The sequence below is a fragment of the Chinchilla lanigera genome, unplaced genomic scaffold (assembly GCF_000276665.1).
Source record: "Chinchilla lanigera isolate Chin_1 unplaced genomic scaffold, ChiLan1.0 scaffold00012, whole genome shotgun sequence".
Taxonomy (NCBI): domain Eukaryota; kingdom Metazoa; phylum Chordata; class Mammalia; order Rodentia; family Chinchillidae; genus Chinchilla; species Chinchilla lanigera.
In genome coordinates, this window is record NW_004955413.1 from 29,709,425 (window position 1) to 29,732,051 (window position 22,627).

At 45.6% G+C, this 22,627-nt stretch overlaps 1 protein-coding gene and 1 long non-coding RNA gene across 3 annotated transcripts in view; one reads left to right on the forward strand and one right to left on the reverse strand.

Annotated features, from left to right (window-relative positions):
- Nucleotides 1-48: 48 nt before the first annotated feature.
- Nucleotides 49-22,627, reverse strand: part of Smc1b (structural maintenance of chromosomes 1B) — a 55,571-nt gene continuing 32,992 nt past the window's right edge. Inside the window, exons 15-25 of the mRNA XM_005379490.1 lie at nucleotides 21,091-21,197; nucleotides 16,590-16,731; nucleotides 15,662-15,807; nucleotides 14,181-14,334; nucleotides 10,704-10,802; nucleotides 7,864-8,020; nucleotides 7,094-7,248; nucleotides 6,021-6,172; nucleotides 4,331-4,400; nucleotides 1,371-1,481; nucleotides 49-396 (exon numbers count right to left, since the gene is read on the reverse strand). Of these exons, the coding sequence (XP_005379547.1) occupies nucleotides 289-396; nucleotides 1,371-1,481; nucleotides 4,331-4,400; nucleotides 6,021-6,172; nucleotides 7,094-7,248; nucleotides 7,864-8,020; nucleotides 10,704-10,802; nucleotides 14,181-14,334; nucleotides 15,662-15,807; nucleotides 16,590-16,731; nucleotides 21,091-21,197 (1,401 nt within the window). The 3' untranslated portion in view covers nucleotides 49-288. The remainder of the gene's footprint in view (nucleotides 397-1,370; nucleotides 1,482-4,330; nucleotides 4,401-6,020; nucleotides 6,173-7,093; nucleotides 7,249-7,863; nucleotides 8,021-10,703; nucleotides 10,803-14,180; nucleotides 14,335-15,661; nucleotides 15,808-16,589; nucleotides 16,732-21,090; nucleotides 21,198-22,627) is intronic.
- On the forward strand, nucleotides 9,667-12,158 carry LOC102004468. Of its 2 annotated transcripts, XR_001233035.1 has the most exons (4): nucleotides 9,667-9,756; nucleotides 10,433-10,559; nucleotides 11,075-11,149; nucleotides 11,626-12,158. It is a non-coding gene; the product is annotated as an uncharacterized LOC102004468 (long non-coding RNA). The 2 variants fall into 2 exon arrangements; XR_001233036.1 differs by lacking the exon at nucleotides 10,433-10,559 and having other exon boundaries at nucleotides 9,696-9,756; nucleotides 10,870-11,149.

Here is a 22,627-nt window from a genome sequence, read left to right on the forward strand (position 1 = left end):
AGCCCATCTCCCTCACGCGCGCCCTGAAGGTGCAAGGCCAGACCGCACTGAAGAGGAGGCACACCTGAGCATTTTAATGACAAGCTTATTTCAAAAGAGAAGACCGTGCTACACAGTGCCCCTTAAGACAAACCAACGCTGACTGTCCTAGGAAACAAAGCCCCAGAGTGGCCCGACCGGCTGACCCGGCAGTGGCCGCAAGGCCTGCTGGCTCCAGAGGTCTGCAACTTGGAACTGGAGGAGGACAGGTGACGGCTGCCGTGCCTGGGGCTGCTCACAGCACCGGTCCTATCGGGACTGGGACCCTCGGTGTCCTCTGCCGCCCTGTCTGCCTTCGGTGTCCGGGTAGGGACGCAGGTCTAGGGTCAGCACTCGGCTGCACATGCCTCTGTCATGCTGGAGGGGAGACAGGAGTCGCGGTCAGTCTGCTGAGGGAGCAGCAGCAAAGTAAAGCCACAACGCGCCTGGCCTTGCATTCAGAAGAATCCTGCTTATGCTTGAAAGGGCATCAGTTACCTGTTTTCACCCTTTTTAAAATTTTAATTTCCTGGTATGAGAATGTTTCCTTTTTGGGTAGTTGCAGTAGTAGTTGCAGTACTGGGGATTGAACCCAAGGCCTTGGCACTGACCTACCTCTGCAGTACTTTTTATTTTGGGATGGTCCTGCTAAATTGCTCAGGTTGGGCTTGAATTTGCAATCTTCCTGCCTTAGCTTCCCAGAGTACTACGATTCTAGGCATGCTAAGCCTGGCTGGAATTTCCATTTCTTAGCGTATTTCCAGGTGGTCTCCTACTTTCTATGGGTACAGGAAGGTAAATTAACTCTTAGCTTAAAGGAAAGCCCAGGAAATACAATCTAACTATGAAAAGGCCAAATGTCTTAAAATAGTTGCTCTACTGTTAGCTCAGGTAGTACTGAATGGCTTGAGGTGTATTCCAAGTCTATGTTCCTGTACCACTGGGAGCTTCCGGTGGATTTCTCTGGTTTTCCTTGGGGACAGTAATACATTGCATTTATTTTTGCTTAAAATATTCAGACATTACAGAAATATGAAACAGTATTAACTGCTGTGTGTATGTTAATGTGCACTATTTTATAAAATTTTGCTCTGTAGTTTTTAATTTGCTTCTTTTACTGGAGATGTCTTAATTATCTGTGTACTATTACAGAAAAATACCTGAATAGCTACTGTCACTCAAAAAATGAGTGAGCCTGAGTTGACCTTCTGCACCCAGCCAATAGCATCTGCAGACTCCACCTGGAGCCGCTGCCCCAATGGGAAGGAAGGGAAGCTCTGCGGCTGGGCTGGCCGCTGTGTGTGAGGATCCACAGGGCCCTGCGCTCCCTCTGCCTCGGGAGTGCTCTTTACCTCTGGGTAGACGCCAATCAGGGCATCGGCTCTGGAATAGAGCTCTTCTTTCAGGGAGATGATTATCATCTGTAACTGTTCTTGAGTCTGCTCTCTGATGTAACTGGAGACCTGGAAGGGAACAAAAAGTACACATCTCACCAGCGGCAAGGACTGGCTGGGCTCGGGCAGTGGTTCTGCACAGCTGGCGGGCTCTGCCCGTTTCAGGTGACGAGACGCTCACTCGCCTTTCTGGAAGTCAGCAAAGCCGCCCCAACTGCAGCATTGCAGAGTTTCTCCAGTAAGAAAAATCCATGGATCCTGTGATCTGAGCTTGAACAGTTCTGTTTGTGGTGCCAGGGGTTGAACCCAGGGCCTTGCTCTATCACCACGCTCCATCCTAGTCTAGGAGTGTGTTAAAGAATACAGCTGTAACTAGAGATACTATTGCGGGAAAAGCCATCAACCACTGAAATGAGCGAGAGCGCTCAGGTGTGCTGTGGGGGGAAGGGCCGGCATCTAAGTTCCAGGAAAATGCTCTTGGCTACGAGGCTAAATTCACAGAGCTCTGGCATCAGAGGCCATGGTGGCAGCTGCTCTGATGCAGGACTGAGTCTTGGGGTAGTGATAGGAAAAGGAAGGAGACAGGATATTTGCACGGTTTGGATATGAAATCCCCCAACGCCCATCTGCGGAAGGCTCCGTCCCCAGCCTGCGGCACTACTGGGCAGTGAGGGGGCGTTTAAGAGGTGGCACATCTCTGGGAGCCAGGTCACTGGGGCAAATTTCTGAAAGGGCTGTCGAGGCCCTGGCCCCTTCCTCTCTGTTGAACAGTTCACCACAGGCCCCAGAGCACTGGGCCAACTCAGCGTGGACAGAAAGCTCCCAAACTGGGAGCCAGAATAAGCCTTTCCCACTTTTCCTAACAGCCAGCAGCTGCAAAGATGGACAGCGTGCCTTCTTCTCGGAGCGGCCTGCTGTAAACGCTGGACACCCCGAGCCCGTGAGAATGGAGGCTCCTTCGTGGTTACACACTCCACACGGTGCACACTCAACATGGTGGTGATCTCCAAGGCACTGTGGGAATTCGAAGGCTCTGCTACACAGGCTACACACTAGAATGTAGACAGTGAGTGCAACCAAGCACACAGGAGGTCCACTCAGACGGAGCCGCCTCGGTACAGCAGGGCAGATAGCTCCTGAGGAGTCAGGCCCTGGCATCCAGTCAGCTGATGAGGGCAGCTGGCTAACGAGACCCAAGTCAAGGCTCTGTTCCTGTTTTCTTCTGCTTCCTCTGGCCACCGTGAAGTCTTCAGCAGACTGTGGCTGGCAGCTGAGATGTTCTTGTGTATCCTGTGGCATGTTAAGAGCAGAAGCCCCAAGAGACACTAGGAAGTGCTGAGAGACACTTTCGTGCTCCTAGGAGCCACCTCGGCTGCAGCTCCACAGCATCCCTGACTTGCCCGGCACTGCAAGAGCTGGGAATCAGGGAGGCCCACTTCACAGGCTCAGGACTGCCTGGCAGCACCCCATGTCTGAAAACCTCCCTCAGGGTGGGCTTGTTAGCCTGCTCACAGGACTAGGTTCTAAGCCAGAACATCATTTACACACAAATACTGAGAAGTGGATCTGTCAGTGTGAACAGAGCAGCCTCCTATAAAGCAGCCATGAATGCAAAGCATAGCACCTCTGAAGAGGGGCTTGGACTCAGAGTCCAAGATGAGAGTCTAACTCATCTGTCTGCAGCAATGGGGGGATCTGCAGGCTGCTGCTGTCTCTCTTCTGGGTGGGGACAAGCACTGCTAGTGTCTGCTCCATCCTGTTCATGTCCTACGGCTGACCCATGTCACTGAAGGGGGAAATTAAATTTAAATAAAGCCTGCCTAGGATGCCCGCCAAGACCAAGCAGATATGTCTGGCAGGCCTGGTAACAGAACACTCCTTCCTTTGTGTAAACTCCTGTCTTTACTTCCTTTGTATTACTGATGGCCTTGCAATGTAACTTAAAATGTAACAGGACATTTCTTCCTCTGTAGAACCCATACTTTGTATAACTGATGGCCGTGTGATATAGCCTGAAATGTTTAAACTCCCTTGACAATCCAAGATGTCACCCAACCCTCCAGTCACAATGTGTCAAATCTGCCTTTGTACCTTCCCCCTTGCTCTCCTTGTAGAAGACCCAAGGGGCTGGGGATATAGCTCAGCAGGCACAGTGCCTGTCTAGCAAATGGGAGGTAATGAGTTTGATTCCTAGTACCAAAAAAACCCACCAAAAGACCAAAGACCCTGCTGGGCAGGGCTGACTCTTTGGATGAGATCCCAGTCAAGCCTTTGGTATAATAAACTGCCTCCTGAACCTTCTTACTGCCATGTCCGAGGTGTGGGCTGCGAGTGCCCCTGAAGCCCCATGGATGAGTCCCCCCACCTTAGAGCTGAAGCAAGTTAACTCTCAGAGTGAAACTGCTTCCTTAGTTCTCTCCTCTCAAATAATGCAAACAGAATTGGCACAGCAAAGATTGGGTACATTTTGATGACACTGGGGAGGTCCATTTTTGGTTTATCTCCTTTGTTATTTTATTTACACGTTATTCTTGCACTCGAGCAAACAACTCCCTTGGTATCTGAAACCACACGGATCTGCCTGCCCTGGGGCTGCTGCCCGCTGGTGCTTGTTCCCAGTGCCTGGCCCAGGGAGCAGGGAGCTGTGTGGGGAGTGGTGCTGCTCATCAGGGAAGTGTCCCTCAAACCTTAAACCGGAAGCACCTTGTTTTTTGATATTTAACTCAGAAGTTAAAAGTACTCTGTGGGAGGCCTTGGGTCTAATCCGCAGTACCAAAATTAACAACAAAAACAAAAGCTGACCTTAATCAGCCATTCCTGCTGGGCCCTCACCCTGTGTGTTGAGGTATGCTGCTTTCTGACCACACCATGAACCTGGAATTGGAGACATCAGATTGAAAAAGCAGAAAGCAACTTACTTTGCCAATGTTAGTATTGTCCAGGGCTGCATCCACTTCATCTAGAACAAAGAATGGAGCAGGCCGGAAACTAGAAAAAAATGATATCCTAGTAAGTTACAGCTTCCTGTTTGTTATGCAAGACTTAGAGGAAAAGATGAGCCGTATTCAGGATGAGCAGGACTCATCCTTGTGCGAACCTGTCTAGGACACTGGTGACCTCTGCATCGCTGAGTCCCTGCTCACCAGGCCTTGGCCTGTGTGGTCCATACCATGATGGGTTTATCATGTCTGCCCAAGACCTGCTGTGACCTGTTGGTGCTTCCTGCCCTCCATGGCCTGCCGTTGTCTGCGGCCTCTCTCATCCTGAGCTCCCTACCATCGCAGTGCTGCTGGGCTGGTCCTCAGAGCACTGCGTCTGACTCGAGGCCATGTCTCACACATTCCCCGCTTAATAATTCCTGACCTGCACCTAATGAGCGCCTCAGCCCCCTCACGGCCCCTCCAAACCTGTCCCCTCCTGGGTCTCAGTTACTGACATCTCTCAACTTGTTGAGGCTGAACCCAGAATCCTCCCAACTCTTCATATTCCACATACTGTTAGCAAGCTCCAGCTCTGCCTCCCCTGGCCCACTGCCGTGCTTCTCCCTGCGGTTTCAGTAACTTCTGGTCCTGTGCCTGAGCCTGCCCACGTGTACTCGCTCCGCACGCCCACTCGCTCTGGGCTCAGGGCCTGTGCACTTGCTGCTCCTCACATCTGCAACGTTCTTCCCTTGGCTGTCCGTGTGCCCTGCTCCTGTAATTACTCCAAGTCTTCAAGTCGAATGGAAGCTTCTCAAACAGGCCTCCGCAGAGACTCCGTGACACTGCAAACCCTGCCCGCACCCACCGTCTCCAGTCCCTGCCTGAGTTCTTTCCCTGTAAGACTTGTCATTTTTGAACATTCTTTCACAGAGTGAGTCTGCTAATGTCCCTTACTTATTGTCTTTCTCAACTACAATGAAACGACTGAGGCGGGCACTCTCTTTTGTCCACAGCGCTCTCCCTGGTGCCGACACCAGCCCCAGCACGGTTTTTAGTATCAGCTGAGTGAATGGGTGGGTGCCACCTCGTGCCAGTCTTTCTTACCTGAGTCCTCCCCTCTTGGCTTTTCCTCTCCTGGGGGAGAAGGGTCCCCTTTCCTTCCTGAGACCAATAAAAGCCAGCTGCCAGGCTCCGTGTGCTCAGTTCCTGGGCAGGGAGGTGGCAGCACCTACACCATGGACCCTCACCTGTGGCTTTCATTGTGGAAGCTGCCTGCTGAGGTAATTTTAGCTATCTTGTTCTTGATTTATATCTCAAAGAAACAGTGCCAAAGAGATGGGGTTAAAGGCTTTTTTAGGTAAAATACTTCAATTTTAACATCCTTTATTAATAGATCTCTGAGCAGAGACTAAGAAAAGAAGATGCAAGTTGGGTTTTCTTGTTTGTTGCTTTTGGTAATCTCGATGTTACATTTGGTCATCAAAATCTTTTTTCTATAAGACTGGAAATTCAGTCTGTCAAAGGCTGAGCACAGAGATGCGTGGTGTGAATTAGGGTAGTCCTAAAACCTGAATTCTGTGGCTGAAGCAAGCAGTCTTGCATACACTTGCTAAGAATTAAGAAACACAAACAGTCCCAGCTCTTGTGTAGACAGCCTGCTAGGTTTCAGCGGGACAGGGAGGCTCACCTGTGTACGGCGAACAGAAGGGCCAGGGCTGCCACGCACTTCTCTCCCCCGGACAGGTTGTCCATGGGCATGAACCGCTTGCCCGGGGCCACACAGTTATAGCTGATTCCCTCCAAGTAAGGCTCTTCAGGGTTCTCTGGGCTAAGAAATGCCTGAAACACATGTTATTTATTTAGCAGTACCAGAAAATACTAGTACATTTCAACCCATGGTGCCAATATTAAATGTAAAATGTTCTACTGGTTGGGTCCTCAATTTAGATGTAGAAGTACCAATGCCTGTAAATAATGTACTTACTTGTGCATTTAATCGCAGACCACAGGGCTGTCTGGTAGGGGGAGGAAGTACTGGAACCCACTGGTGGGTGCTGGAACACACCCAGGGACCAGGACTGCTGGTCCCACCGTGGCAGCACCCGCCACAGCCTCTGACCGTGAGTCTCCCTCAACTTGCCCTCGTCTGCAACTCACCCAATACTTCCTACAGTCCGGGGGCTGTGCAAACAGGAGTCCTGTTCTCCAGAAGTCAGTGGGTTACTTTATCTTACTTTACTGAAAATATGTCATTCGCAGTCATGCTAGAAATCGCATGAAGGGTCACCCTCGCCACAGCCAGTCCAGGCGTGTTTGCCCTGGCACTCACAGTGGAGTGCGGGGGCCCTAAGGCTGTCTGCACTTGCTCTGTGTCTTTAACTCTCCCCTTCTCCTCTGATACTCTGGTCAACTCCACAGATCAGCTGTTTCTCAGGATCCCCACACGGACCCTCCCCAAAGCCCAGTTGGTGCCAGACAGCAGCAGTTCAGCACTGAAGGAACGGGAAACCCAGTGCTCTAACCACTCACTTCCAGTGGAGAGACAGGCCGGAGAGTGCTGACCTGTGCAAGCTGTCAGCGTGGCCTTGAGTGGGACGCCGAACAGCGGTCATCAGGCGAGCAGTCTGCATTGAAGGACTCACTCCCATAGTGGGCAGCGATTAGTTAATCACCCTCAACAGGGCTGTCTGGATGCGGGGAGGAAAACCACCAGCAATAGTTGCGAATTCCCATCAGGAGTCAGGGGTGACAGATACATACTTGGGCACTGCTGTTTCGGCAGAGCTTCTTGTAGATGTGATCAATTGAGACTGAGACGTGCTCAAAACACTGGCTGAAAAGATCGTATCTCCTTTTTTTCACCTGTTCAAACTCTTGCCTGCACATCCTGGCTTCCTTTCTGCTGGCCTCAAAAGCTAAGAGAGAATCAATGTTCTTTTAATTTGGAGATCACTGAGTGATTTCTCTTATTTAAAGTAAAAATACTGCATTGTGAACTTGGCTGTCAAGTGAAATTACCTTTAGGATATCTCAACGATATTAATTCTAAAGGTACAGCTCTTAAAATCAACAGGCCCTTTTCCTGGCAGGCTAATTTCTAAATTTTGTTTTGTTTTTGGGCAGGGTCTCCCTATGTAGTTCAGGCTGGCCTTCAACTCACTATGTAGCCCAGGCTGGCCTTGAACTCAGTCGTCCTTTTGCCTCAGCCTCCCGAGTGCTGGGATTGTAAGTGTGCATCACCATGCCTGGCATAATTTCTAAACAATACTGACAAGTTTTGACAGAGTAATATTTTTTTCCGGCATGAAAAAGTAAGTATTATCTAAAATACCCAATAAACTTGTTTTCAAATTAAAGCAGAACACTTCATAAAGGAAGTAGTTAGTGATTCAGTATTAACAGCATATGTAACTATAAGGCAACAGAGGAAAGTGTGTTCTAAACAGAAAGGTATAGTCCTGGAAGGATTGTGTGCCTGTGCCAGAAATGAGAACCCCAGGTACCCGATCCTGCCAGTGACTGAGCCTTACCGTCTGTGGACTCCTGGAACTTGTCCCTGACCGTCTTCAAGTTCTCGAGGGCTCGCAGGTTTGGGGCTGCTGTCTTTAGCAAGTTGTCTTCCTGGGATGCCACCTGCTCCACCAGGAGTGCAAGGTGGGCCTCCACCTCCTTATCTGACTGCAGAGCCTGTGAGGGCAAAGACAACACTCTCTGATGTGCCTACTGCTTCACACACTCAGTGAGGCCTGAGGCCAGGCCGGCATATCAGACCTCCTGCCACTCCCTCGACATCCTCTCAGAAGCCTGGAGCTGCAGTCACCACAGGATCTGTGGCGCCCAGCAGCTGCACCCTTGCACCTCTAGTGCTGTATGCGATGCCCCTGGAGCACATTTCCCTCCTTAGTCTGTAATCTGGCTGAAGAGCTACAATTTCTGTATCACCTTAATGTCCTCACTCACTATAAACTACCGATCATCTACTACGAGCTAGACACTGAGGATTCAATAATGAACACTGTTCAGTCTCTGTCTTTACAGAGCTTACAAGGAAGTCAGAAATGAAACCCCTCCTAACAGGGCCCTTACAGGAGAGCCAGGGCAGAGAGCAGGATCTGAGGCAGGGAGGGGCGCAGTACTTCCTGCTGAGCAAGTACTTCCCCTGACCTGAGTACTTCCCAACTGAGTACTTCCCCTGAGCTGAGTGAGAGCCAGAACTCAGTCAAATAAGGAGAGAGGGGACAAAGGGAGCCAGGCCCTTCGAGGAAATCTTTCTTGACTCCAGAAGGCGTTAATGAATACATAATAGAAGTGACATTTTCATTCACTGAGAAGATTACTTGAAAATAGATGAACTCATACTACATATTCAAGTAAATTTCAGATCTGTGAAAGAGGTGAATGAATATAAGAAAGTCATAAACGGCAAGACAGTATTTAAACATTTACTGGGTAATGAGATGGAAAATATTTGTTAAATACAGAAGCAAAAAGCACTAAACAGAAATCCAGAGAAGAGAAAAGCTATTTTCTGACTGCCAAAAGATGTCATAAATAGAGTGCAAGCTTTCAAGTCTACTAACCACATGAGTTCTAAGATATAGTGGTCACTGCTTCTTGGTGCCCACCTGTTTCTCCCGCTTCTGCAAGCCATGTGGGGCTGCAGGGTGCACGGAGGCGTACACCTTCCAAGTTTGTGTGAGGTCTGAGTCCCCCTGCCCTCCATGATGGCTCCAGAAAAAACTACTACCCCGCAAAGCCACTGTGATGCAGGTCGGCTGGCAGGACTCTGTAGGAAAACCTTCCTTCAACCTTAGAATAGCCCTCCTGAAAGATGGACCTCTCTGCTGGAGGAGGTAGCTATGGGCTGGACAGCCCGGATGGCTCTAGTCACTGTGCCCATTGAGACGCAGTCTGATGACAGAGCCCAAGAGGCGAGTGGCTTCAGGGCTGGCTGGGCCGAGTCTGAGCTGCCGCATGAAGAGAGAAGCAGCGCTGCCTTCCAAGCTGTATCCTGCTGCCTCCCTCTGCCGGGAGAAGCCTGAGCCTGAAGTAGACACAGCGCTGGGACAATGACAGGGTGAACTCAGGTGCTGGAGTAAGGGCCACTTTGTTTTTTTTTTTTGAGACAAGCTCTTGCTATGTAGTTCAGGCAGGCCTTGAACTCACTATGTAGCCCCAACTGACCTCAAACTCATGGCAATCCTCCTGCCTCGGCCTCCTGAGTGCTGGGGTTACAGGTGTGCACCACCACCCTGGCAGGTCATTTCTATTTATGCAGGAGTTTGCAAAGACTTCAGTATTCATTGTGACCTCACAAAACATGGAGTTAGCCTCAGAAACTGGAGGTTCCACAGTAGTATGTCCTGCACAGCACAGTGATTAAATACACTGATAGAAGTCTTTTTGAGACAAGGCCTCACTAGGTAATTCAGGCTGTCCTTGAACTCACTAAGTAGCCCAGACTGGCCATCATGCCCAGCTGATATAAGCATTTTTTAAAGTAACCTATTTATTGCTGTTTTGTGATAGAAGAAATGTGTACTTGGCCTTCACCCTAGGTCTTGGCCCAAAGACCCTAAAACCTGAATGATGGGCTAAAGGGAGCCCCTTGCACCCCACCTGAGTTTATGTTAGTGGCTAGCACTGAAAAGGGGAGGAAGAGGCACGGAACCTTTAGCCCCCGCCGCTCCCTGGGAAAGGAAGTGGGGCTGGAGGCGGATGCTAGGGAGGGTATCAGGTGCTTGGTGTGTGGCGGCCCTGAGAGGTGGCACTCTGCATTTCTCCCGCCCGGCTCTTCCTGAGTCATGGCCTTTATATGAAGTTGGTGTTCACCTGTAATCCCAGCACTTGGAAGGCTGAGGTAGGAGGATCGTTGCAAGTTCGAGGCCAGCCTGGGCTACAAAGTGAGCTCAAGGCCAGCCTGAACTGCAAGCAAGACCCTGCCTCAAAAAAAAAACAAAAACAAAAAAAGAAGCTGGTGAACGTATAGCACCCCCTGAAGCCTTGTGGCCACTCTATCACTCTGTCATGCCTAAGGAGGGGATTGTGGATAGGGAGGCAGGATGTGTGGCTGAGCCCTCAACTCTTGCACTGCAATAGCCTCAGGTGCTGCGGAGCTGCACCACTGCGGGAGACTGGCCCACCTAGAGTGGAAACCAAGAAACTGCTTCCTCTGTACATTATGATCTGGGAAGCAACCACCTGGCCGCAGACCCACATATCTGGTGTAAGTTCTGGCAATACAGAAAAGTGGTTTTCCACTTCTGTATAAATCTTAAAAACAACACTCTACCATCTAAAAATGATTCTGCAGTGTTTGAATATTTCACATTGCTATGAGTTAGTAAAAACCAACAGAAATTTTTGTTACCTTCAAATCCTCCCGTAGAGGGCTGTAGTCCACTTCCACAGCTGCTTCTTTTTCATAGATACTGGCTGTTGCCTGTGTACTTTCTGCTTCAGTTCCCAGCTAGAAAACATGTAAAACTCTCTCCTTACTGTCTCTGATGGTAACCCGTACTCACCTGTGCCCCCAGCCCTTCAGGTGCCTGTCACCTCCTTCCGATGACAAGCCAGGGAGGCTGCAGGGACCTGGGCTCAGCCGCTCTCATGCAGCTCTGTCAGTATCCTCTGGTTAGTCATTCTGCTGCAACTGTGCAGTCTCCGTGACCACAGCAGGCGCCACTCGGGGTGGGCACAGCCCCCAAGGTGTCTGTGTGACTTCATCTGTCACCTCCTCAGTCACTGGCCACCCCTCCACCAACACGCTGCTCCTGTCCTACTTTACTGTTTTATTAGTGTGGATCAACACCTAATGTAAGTATTTCGCCTACCTATGCTTGCTTGTCTCTACTCCATTAGAATGCAAAGGACTTGGGCCAGGGATATAGCTCAGTGGCACAGTGCCTGCCTGGCAAGTGCAAGGTCCTGAGTTCGATTTCTGCTACCAAAAAAAAAAAAAAAAAAAAAAAAAGAATGTAAAGGACTCGATTTTTGGCTGTTATAGTCCCAGGGCCTAATGCAATGACTTATATTTCAATTTCTATGTGAAATAGCTGGTCTTTGGTGTCATGCTGATCAAAACCAAGACCCACGTATTAAGAAAAAACACGCTTGGCTGGGTGTGGTGGTACATGCCTGTAATCCCAGCACTTGGGAGGCTGAGGCAGGAGGATCGCCAAGAGTTCCAGGCCAGGCTAAACTATAGAGTTCAGAACCAGCCTATAAAGACCATATCTCAAAAAAAAAAAAAGAAAGAAAAGAAGACAAATTCTGTCATTTACCCTTCACAGATGTTCTCAGGTGAACAAACTCAATGATACTACTTTAGGAATGAAGTTTGAACATAATATATGTGTCACAACAGATCAGAGAGAAAGTGGACTTGAACAGAGTGTGATCTCACAACTCCTGCACGTGATTTGATGGCACTGCGTTCAGCATGTGTAACATCCACTGCTCAAGACTCCATGTGTGGCCATGTACCGGCGACCACAGGGACGCAGTCTCTCAGGCAGCAGGATCTCCAGCTACTTCCTCTGCACGCTATGACCTGGGAAGCAACCATCTGGCCGTCTCCACCCAAAGACTCTAAGAATTTCCAGAGAGCCCTGGCAGGCAGAGACTATCTTCTGCCACAAGGGGAGTCCCAGGCTCCACATCACCAGGGTGGACAATTACGGAAATCGTTCCTCAGTTGTGTATAATCTGCTGATAAGCACATGAAAAGCACTCTTCCTTTCTGTTTTGGTGTTTTTGACTTGTAGCATTTCTTTTTGATTCTTAAGACTTTCCATCCTGCTTAAACCACCTGTTTTTTCTTGCATGTTGTCTACCCGTTAGAGTCCTTAGGTTATTAATCATGTTTTTTTAAAAATATCTGTCCTCCTAATTGCAAGGTCCCTATCACCTATAATTCTGGGCCTGATGCTGGCTGTTTTTGCCTTTTGGCTTAATGTCTTTCCTGATAGCCACACATAAAGTGCTGAGTGAAAGGAGAGGCCATAAATCACCGCAGTGATGTGGCAAGGTGTGGGAGAGAGGCCCACCTGCAGTTTTTACCTTGGGTCTCTGTCTTAGCAAGCATCTGCCCCTGGACTGTGAACTTGGTGTGTGCTTCCCACTTAGTTTTTAGTTTGTTTGTTTTGGTACTGGGAATCGAACCCACGACCTCACACTTGCGAGGCAGGCACTGTGCCACTGAGCTCTATCCCGAGCCCTTGGTTTTTTAGTTTCTACTCTAGGTGGGGGGCATGAACGGCTATAGCTGACTGGAGTTGGGTACTTCCCTCCCCTAAGTCATTCAAGCTCTGATAAACCCCAGAAGAGGGGCTCTTGTGAAGCAGTTTCTCCTGAGGAGCTGTGCTGGTTAAGGGAGAACCTGATAGAGCTTTAGGAGATGACACTCACCAAAGTGTGGGAGTCCATGCTTGCTGCCTCCCCTCTCCCCCCCGCAATCAGTAAATCACAGGTTAGATCTTCTTGGGGCTGTGTTGGGGCTCTGTAAGCTCTGATTCTCCGTGTTTGCCTCTCCAATCTTGGAGCAGCTGTTTGTTCTGTGACCACCCTTCCCTTACAGATTGAGAAGTTACCGACGTTTCAGTCTGTTGAACATTTTACTTGTTAAGAGTAAAGCTTCTCCGATGCTAGACTGGAAACTAAATGTCTTCCTTCTTAGATAATGATTCAGTATGATTTCAGCTCAAGGTTTTAATATCTGCTTTGACATACCCTGCACTGTGAATGTCTTTCACACGTATAAAGAAGCAAATGTGTTCATACTCATGGTGGGCATGTCCAGAGTAATTCTACAGATTCACCAGGTAAAAGGATGACGGCACAAAGCAGCAACATTGCTACTGACAACGTTTACTTGGCTATCACTCCAGAAGGCTGCTTCCTCCTCTATTCACTCTGTGACAAAACACTTCTAAAATTAAGTTCCCTTTCCAATGGAGTATCCACTTCCTCTGTATAGAGCAAACAGAATGCTGTCCTCCTGCTCGCACTAGTTCAGCTATGACAGACCCACTTTCACTCCCTCCACACTCATAAGAGTGGGCACAGGAGTCAGGAAGAGCCAGTCAGAGCTCTTCCCCAGAGTTTTCCTGAGGGCAAGGGTGAGCTCTTTCCCCCAGAATCAAAGCCAGTTACAGCTTTGTGGGCAACGCTGATCGGAGAGAACAAGGCAATACATAGTGGCCAGGCATCTGCCAGCCTTAAAGTTCCTGGCAGAAGCTGCACCATCAACGATGCCATCAGTTTCCAGCCCTATCCCTTTACACTCCTCCTCCCGTTTTTTTCTTTTCACTTTTTTTTCTTTTCTTTTCACTTTAAAGCCTTTGGAGTTGGGCTTATGTCACTTGTGGGCAGGAAAGGGTTTACTCTTTTCTTTACCTCATCCAGAATGTCATCTGTGCTAAAACACAGAAAAGACAGCAAATTACACTAGAATTACACTATAAAATCTCCTTCATATTAGAAAGAAGTATAGTGTTCTACATACTTCATTCTGAAGAATCCAGAGGACTTAAAGCTGCCTTTAAGGAACAGAAGACTGGATGGAAATAAGCAGATTTCTGATGGTATTGGGGCAGATCAGAAAGGACAACTTTAATCTCTGGCTTCTCCTGGGCATCTACTCTATGGCACAAGACATCAGTCCATCCTGGTTAACCAGAGATCAGAAAGCTGCTTAAAATCCTTAATTCAAAGTGGGATGACAATCATTTTTCCCCTTTTCCCTCCAAGGAGGAAAAGATGTCTTCTCTTCTCCAGGGCCACGGAACCTGAGGAAGAGTAAGCAGTCAAAGGACATTGTGTTCAGCTCCTTCAGCCACAAAATTACCTCCACTTCAATGATGTCATCTAGTGACCCCAACAGAAGAGTTATTTCAATGTTTTGAACTTTGCAATCCAGCAACATGTTATGCTTCTCTAAGCGTTTCTGTTCCAGAGAAGTCTGGATTACCACAACTTCCTTTTGCAATTTTCCTACTTCCCTGTAAATACACAGACAAGAAAAAGTGATTTTATTCACTGTAAAGCTTCACCAAGCAAGGAAAATGTTACATTATAAACTTCCGTGCAATAGACCACTTTCTGTAAGAACGCTGGAAGTGCTGGGGTTTGTAACTTGCACACTGATGCTCCCGGGAAGGCTGTGGGTGTGACTCAGCTGTCCAAGGGAGCACATCTCAGTGACAGGCAGCCCTGCTTTAGTCAGGGGAAAGACAGTGCATTCCCACTTGCTTTCTTTTTAGATTTGTGCAATTTTTCAAGCTGCACCTCTCCCTTTTGTGTGTGCTGCATTTTAGAGCTTCAGATGAGGAGCAATCTCTTTGCATGAGAGACAGACACCTTTGCAGCAAAGCTGCTGCATCTCCAATAATCTAAAGTTTCTGTACTATACAGTTTCTGCAGTGCCACTTCCTGAAAATGAAACTGTGGCGTCCACCATCTGAAGCAGCTCAGTAAAAGGACAGAGAGAAAATCAAGAAGGAAGTGAGGAAGCAAGGGAAAGAGGGTGGGAAGAAGAGATGGATGGATGGACAGATGGGAGGAAGGATGGACTACAAGGTTTTCAAGAACATGAAAAGAAACAGAAATAGTGCCGTTTAAATAATACAAGAATAAAAAATCATCAAGCAGATTTTAATCCCACTCGGGACAGGAACCTCAGGACTGGATCTTAAAAGCACTGGTGTCTTTGGACAGGGAGGAAAGCAAAACGCCAAGCAAGACGCTGCACAAAGCCAGCTCATTTCATCTGACCACTTGTGCTGCGCTGACCCACCAGGGAAGCAGGTGACTTTCTTGCACTGGGTGATTCAAGGCAGCCTCAGCACGTGGCAAATACACATCTATTAGATGCCAGGTACTGTGTGTAGTGCTGTTCAATGGCAATTCCTCAGTCTCTGTGACTATTCACAAGGCAGGCACTTTTGGTAGCCCCACTTTACTGATGAGGGAAGCCAGGCGCAGTGTGTAAGGGGCAGCTCTGGGCTGTGCCGGCAGGCAGTGTGGCTTGATTCTCCACTCCCTGATGCTCCAAGTTGTGATACACTGATAGGGACTCTGGACAACAGAACATCCCAGGTCAAGGCTGTTAGGTAAGGGCCCACTTTCATCACCAGAGGGAACATGCGCTCTAACCGACTACCTGCCTCTCCTAGTTCCTCCTATTAGTATATTTGGAAAGGGCTATATGGGGCCAGAAACAACAAAGCATACACACTCAAACACAACTTCATACATTATATTTTGAATTGTCAAGCACATGTGTTTAAAATGCTGGCCAGGACTTTCAAATGAAGAATTTTTAATTACCTATCAACAGCCAAAAACTTCTTCCGTTCTTCCTCAATCTGAGTTTGAACTTTCTCAGCGTTGGAATTCTGAGTGATTAATATGTCCCTAAGTTGCTTCTGCTTTGCCATGAGTTCATCCACGACTTTCAGACAGTCATCTTCCACCTGAACAGAGAGGGTTTGCACTGAAGATTTACCACCCTGTGTACTACTAAGGCCAGCAGGTTCTGGCATTATCAGCAGGCCAGCCCAGTTGTTCCAAGACAAATGGGTACAGCAATCCCGTGTACAGCAGGCAGATTGAGTCTGTCATAGGCTGTGATCCACTATCATTCCACACCTTTTGCAAACTGGCAGTCCCTGCCTTTTGTTCTTCCTTTTAAATTCATGCCTCAGCTCACTGACCACACTGCCAATGCAGTTTCCTGCAACTGAACTGGCCTCCATGTTGCCTCTGTAGCAACACCTCCTCCTGCAGCCCCGGGCTCCTGACATTGCTGATGCAGGCCCCCCCCTCACCTGCCAGGCCCTTCCAGAATCGCAGCATCGCCCTGTGGTCCAGTGCACTCCATGACACCCGCCTGGCTGTCTCAACCTCTCACAAGGTTTCAATTTACTCTCGTTCACCAGCAAGTCCCCATCTGTGGATCCAGCCTGACTTCTCTGCCACCTGCAGGCTCTTTAATGACCTGCTGGAGGCACCATCAGGGCCTTGGCCAGGAAGTCAGCTCCAGGGCCCAGTGTCTCCCTTCTGCCTCAGAGCTGAGGCAAGAGCCACCTGTGGGACCCCTAGCACTCCCTCTCACCAGATGTCAGGGACTCAGGGAGCTCTGGGATTTTACTTGAGGCTGTTCTCAGATCTGTACCCTCCCTGTCACTGAGGACTCTTTAGGAGCTCAACACACAGCCCTCCAAGAAGAGACCCTTTCACCACCTGCATCCATTACCTTCTTCAGGTTGTCAATGTCTTCTCTACCTTTCTGGACAGTTTCTTTTAATGTGCTGATCTTGCTCAATTTCTTCTTAAGCAGATTGCGACTGTATTCAAGCTGAATATTAAGGAGGGTTTTCTGTTTTTCAAATTCTAACCTAGTATAATAAAGTCAAACATTACAAGTGGTAAGCAGATGCTTTCTTGTTTTAAAACTCTCTTCCATCATAAGCCCATGTGCTGCTTCCCCCCTCTACAGTGTTATCAGAAGCAATTCCAGGCATTGTGTAATTTCATCTGTAAGTATTTTTATAAGTTTATCTGGAAGTGAAGTGACTTTTAATTCAGAAATATAACCTATTATAGTCTAAAAGCATACACTGTACAACTGTTACTGCCAATATTCCTCACAGTCTCATCAATGAACTATTTCTTTTTTAGGTACCAGGAATTGAACTCGGCCTTGCGCTTGCCACGCAGGTGCTGTGCTGCTGAGCTACATCCGCAGCCCTGAAATAACTATTTCTATCAGGATCCACACATTGCATATGGGTGACATATTTCTTAAATCTTATAACCTATAGTTGTCTCCTCTAAGTTACACTTTAGGTGCTTACTCTTAAAAATAAATCAGTATTTTGAATAGCTATTCACATATAAACTTCAGTCTTGGGACTTTACGAACACTGCCTTCCGGGTGCCCTCTTCCACTGTGCCAGCCTCCTGCACACCTCACAGAGAATCTCTACAGCAATGAGCTCCTGCTCCCCTCCCTCTTTCCAGACCATTCTTTCAAGAAGCACTCTTAGCACTAACTGTAGCACACGCTACTAGATACATGGATCCCAAAGCAACAATAAAAGTGGAGAGAGAGATAAGGAGAGCTCACATTATGCCTGACTGTTAGCAAAGTCCTCCATGAACTAACTCACTTACTCTGCAAGACCATGAGGTGAGTGATACTATTATCCCTACTTAGCAGACAAAAGACCAAGGCAGAGTTCAGACGTAGGAAGGGGTGGAACCTGGTGTGACACACCTGGAGACAACTGAATCCCCACTCGTGACCTCTGATCAGGTCACAGAAAAAAATTACAAGGGATCCTAGAAAATATTTCAGATAAGACAACAACAAAAATAACTCCAAACTTTGTGAGATGCACCTTAAACAGAATTTCAGAGGCTAGTGAATAGCTTAAAATGGTTATATTAGAAGAGAAGTCTAAAATAATGTAAGCTGGAAAAAAAAAATAAATTAAAAGAAAATAAGGAAGGAGGAAAAAACCAACAGAAATCAGTAACAGAAACAAATTATAGAGAAAATCAGTGCTATCCAGAGCTAGTTTTTGGATCAGTGAACAGATACATCTCTAGCTAGATAGCAAGAACAGAGAAAAGACAAGCCACCAACATCAGGAATGAAAGCATATCAATATCAATGCTACAGACTTTTTAAAAAGTAAAACATAAATTATCAGTAAATTTATATTAACAAACATGGCAACTCAGATAAAATACATAAATTCCTGGAAAGATACAAACTACCAAAGTTTACCCAAGAAAAGAGATACCCTGAATAACCCTAAACTGTATTTATTAAGAAACTGAATCTGTAATTAAAAGCTTTCCCACACACATTCCTGTAATCCCAGAGCTCTGGAAGGAGGAGGCAGAGGACTGCAAGTTTGAGCCCAGCTGTGCAAACTTGGTAACCTAGCAAGACTACATAACAATTTAATGCAGGGCTGGGGATATAGCACAATGCAGAAGGCCCTGAGTTCAAAGCCCAGGACCATAAAAAATAAACAAACAAACAAAAACACTAACTTTCCCACAGAGAAAAGCAGGTGACCCACACGGTTTCTAAACACTTAGAAACAATACCAGTTCTACGTGAATTGCAGAAGAAAGGGAAAAACAATTTTCAGTTCACTTGATGTGTCTAGAATTACTTGGATACCAAAATATGACAAAAGCATTACAAGAAAAGATCAATACACTCAGAAAATAAAGTCAATGAAATTGTTAATATAATTTTAACAAATCAAATCCAAAAATATATGAAACTCTAACCCCAAAATATATGAAAATTAAGCTAGGTTTACCTGAGATACACAAGGTGGTTTAGCATTTTAAAATCAATATAACGAACTCTTTTTATTTACTAATAAATGAACTCTTAAAAATCCAACCATACAAACATCTCAACAGAAACCAGAGAAAGTATCTGACAAAATTCAACATTCATTTGTGATTAAAAGTAGAGGATAACACAGAAGGACTGTAAAGTAAGAAGAGAAGGGACTGCTTCGAGCCACTAAAGGGCACCCTGCGTCTCCACACTTCACTGAGAAAGACCCAAAGCTTTGCCTTCAAGCCTGGGAACAAGGCAGGATGTGTACTCTCACTATCTTAGTTTATTACCGTCCTGGAGTCCTAGCTAGTACAACAAGCTAAAAGAAATAAAAGATACATTAATTGGAAAGGAAGAAGTGAAGATTTTTATTCACTATCAATATGGCTCTCTATGTGGAAACTCTAAGGAATCTACAGAAGAGCTAAAAGAACTAGTAAATGTAAAGTGTGGTGCTTGCCCCCTCATTGGGTGGCTCAGGCAGGAGGACTGCAGTGCGTTCAAGGTCAGCCTGAACTACATAGTGAGACCCTGTCTCAAAAACACAAAAGTAAAAAACTAAAAGAACCAGTGAGTTTAGCAAGGTTTCAGGATATAAGCTCAATTTGCAAAAACTAGTTTTATTTCAATATACTACCAACAAACAAATTTAGATTAAAATTATAAAATAATTCCACTTAAAATAGCATAGAGATATGCAGTGCCTAAGAATAAAATGAAATGTGCACAAGACCGAACTTGTACCCTGAAAACTAAAAACTAATGACAGAAATTTAGGATAACCTAAATAAATGGAGCTAAATACCATGCCCATGAGGCAGTATTAAGAGGTCCCAAATTGATCTACAGATTCAACACAATCCCTATCAAAACCCCAGCAAGCTTTAGACAGCAACTGAAAAGCTGATGCTAACATGTACATGCAAACGCAAAGGACTGAGGCTGGGTAGAGGAACAACCTTTCTGCCTACTGCTGTAGTCTCAGTCCCTGGGAGGTGCCTGGCCCGCGGGAGGTACACATGGACAGTAACAAGTATGTGTTGGATGAATGAAGAGAACATCGAAGAATTATAAGCCGGGCGTGGTGGTGCACACCCCTAATCCCAGCACTGGGAAGGCTGAGGCAGGAGGATAGCTGAGAGTTTGAGGCCAGCCTGGACTACAAAGTGAGTTCAAGGCCAGCCTAAACTACACAGTCAAACTCTGCCTCAAAAAAAGAGAATAAATTGAAAGGAAGTGGGCCAAAATATTTGTTAGTTTTTATTTTAAGACAAAGAAAACTTTAAAAAAATAAAGACAAAGAAAACTTTTCTGTTTTCTCTAAGAATGTGTTACCTTTATATTTAAACAATATATTTCATAGAGAATCTGTGTGAAATGTAACAGGTATAAAGATGTACAAAAAGTGAATGTCTCTTTCTTCCTCTCAGCCGCTTCAAAGGCAGCCACTGGCCATTTCTAAACACACCTCACCTGCACACCCCTCCCAGGTGTCCTTTGTCTTCAGATTTGATTTATGATGCGTCTGTCATATGACTAAAAGTGTTTCCTATGTATTAACATTCTGTCAATCTTTTCTTTCATGACTCATGGGATACATATCATACTGAAAAGCCTTACAAAGTCAGAAATTATTTTTAAAAATTTATGACTTACTCTAATATTTTTATGTCATTTTTACATTAAAATTTTTGATGTAGCTGGAATTAAACTAAGCCTAAGAAATGACAAAGGGATCCAAGTTGTTTTTTAAAAATAGTATTTATTTCAAGATGATTTCATGAAAAACACAACTTTTTCCCACAAAGTATTAAATACTTTTTTTACATTTCTTTTTTTAAAATTTTTTTTTTACATTTCTGGACTCCTATGAGCCAGCAATATTTTGAATACTGTATTTTAAAATCTGTGGGTTCTAGTCCATCTCATTGCTTTTGTTTTCAGATTTTTCTTGGTAACTTCCACATGTGAACTCTAGAATCAGATTACCTAGTTAAAACAAATCTTGTCTATACATATACTAAGGTGAATTTAAACTGTAGATTAATTTAAAAAGAACTAACTTCTTTATAATACTGAATTTCTTTGTTAAAAAAATAGTATGTAGGGGCTGGGGATTTAGCTCAGCGGCAAAGCGCCTGCCTGGCAAGTGCAAGGTCGTGAGTTCGGTTCCCGGTACCGGAGAAAAACCAAAAAAAAAAAAAAAAAAAAATAGTATGTCTTTTTTGTTGAAGTTTCTGTTTGATTTCTTTAAAGAAAATGAATTTTCACTAACTATTTCTTGATGAACTAAACTAAGACTACCTCAGGCATAAAGCCTCTAAATGAGATATTACTTTTATACACATGTAAACAGACTACCAATATCTTTCAATACAATTACCTTTTTTGATCAATTTCTTGTTGCTGCTTAACATGTTTATTCTCAAATTCACGAATATTTTCCAGGCCAATTTCTTCACAAAAGTCACGGAAGATTTCATCTTCTACCTTTAAAATTTTTTGAAAACAACTGGTTTCACAATTAATTTTAAGAAATACATAAATAATACTTAAATATAAGTTTTTCACTCCAAAATTTTCTTAGGTCAGAACGAAAACTAATCAGACAAAGCATTACTGTACTCCGTGCTTTCTCTGTCTCCATGAGCTCTGCCTAGCTCCAGATTTCTTATTCAGAAACTAAAAAGCTCATTAACTGGCCTCATTAGATCTTCTGGGTTTATATACTGTTAATATAAAGCTAGAAGGATTCCACTCACTTTAGTTACACCAAAATATAATACTCTACTTAATTTTTTTTGGGTGGGGGAGTGGATTGGAGGCTGAACCCAGGGCCTTGCTCATGTTAAGCGTGTCCTCTGTCACTGAGCTACATTCCCAGCTCTTTTTAGTTATTTTGAGACAGGGTCTAAGTTGCCCAAGTTGGTCTTATTCTTGTGATATTCCTGTCTCAGCCTCCTGAATAGCTGGGATCATGGGTGTGCACTATTGCATTCAGCTAAGAAATTGTTCATTATATATGAGTAATATAATAGCACCTAACAGAGCAAAAAATCCCACAAGAGAATTAGAACACAGAATTAAGAATCAGAAATATTTTTAAACATTGGAGTGAACTAAATCCAATGTTTAAGCCTCAACAGTTTTAAAATCTTGCATTTACATATAATTACAGGATGAGAATGACCTGTTTAACAGGAGGACACGTTAAAAGCTTTTGGATTCAGGTGAATTTATACTAGATAGAAATGTGTTAAGACCATATTTTGACACTGTTTTGTTCTGGGCCTAGACAAACAACACAGCATCAGAGGACAGTTTCTAGACCTAGTCATAAATCCATGGTACTGTGAAGTGATTAAAGACATGGGGGATATTTAACCTGGAGACAATTAAGAAACAACATAAGCGTGATTTCAAATTATGCAAAAAAGGCAGAACTGAAAGCAACAGGTGCAAGTTACAGCGACTGTGGGACAAATGACTTTCTAAGGGTTAGTGAAACCCAGGTGTGTATCCTTTCACAAGCAGAGGTAGGATGCCCCAGAGCCAAGCACTGTGCCTGGCATGAAATAAATGTTAAAAAATAATGACCAGCTTGGTGTGTAGCAAATGCCTGTAACTGCAGTGTGCTGGGAAGCCAAGGGAGAGGGTCACAAGTTTGAGCCGAGTCTGGGCAACATAGTGAGACCTTGTCTCAAAATAAAAAATGAAGGGGCTGGGGATTTAGCTCAGCGGCAAAAGCGCCTGCCTGGCAAGCGCAAGGTCGTGAGTTCGGTTCCCGGTACCGGAGAAAAACCAAAAGAAAAAAAAAGAAAACTAAATGAATGCTATCTGATCTTGTCTGAACTAAATTCATTTTTGTGTCTCCTGAAAACCCATGTCTAAAATATAGCAAGAAAGCACAAGCATCACAT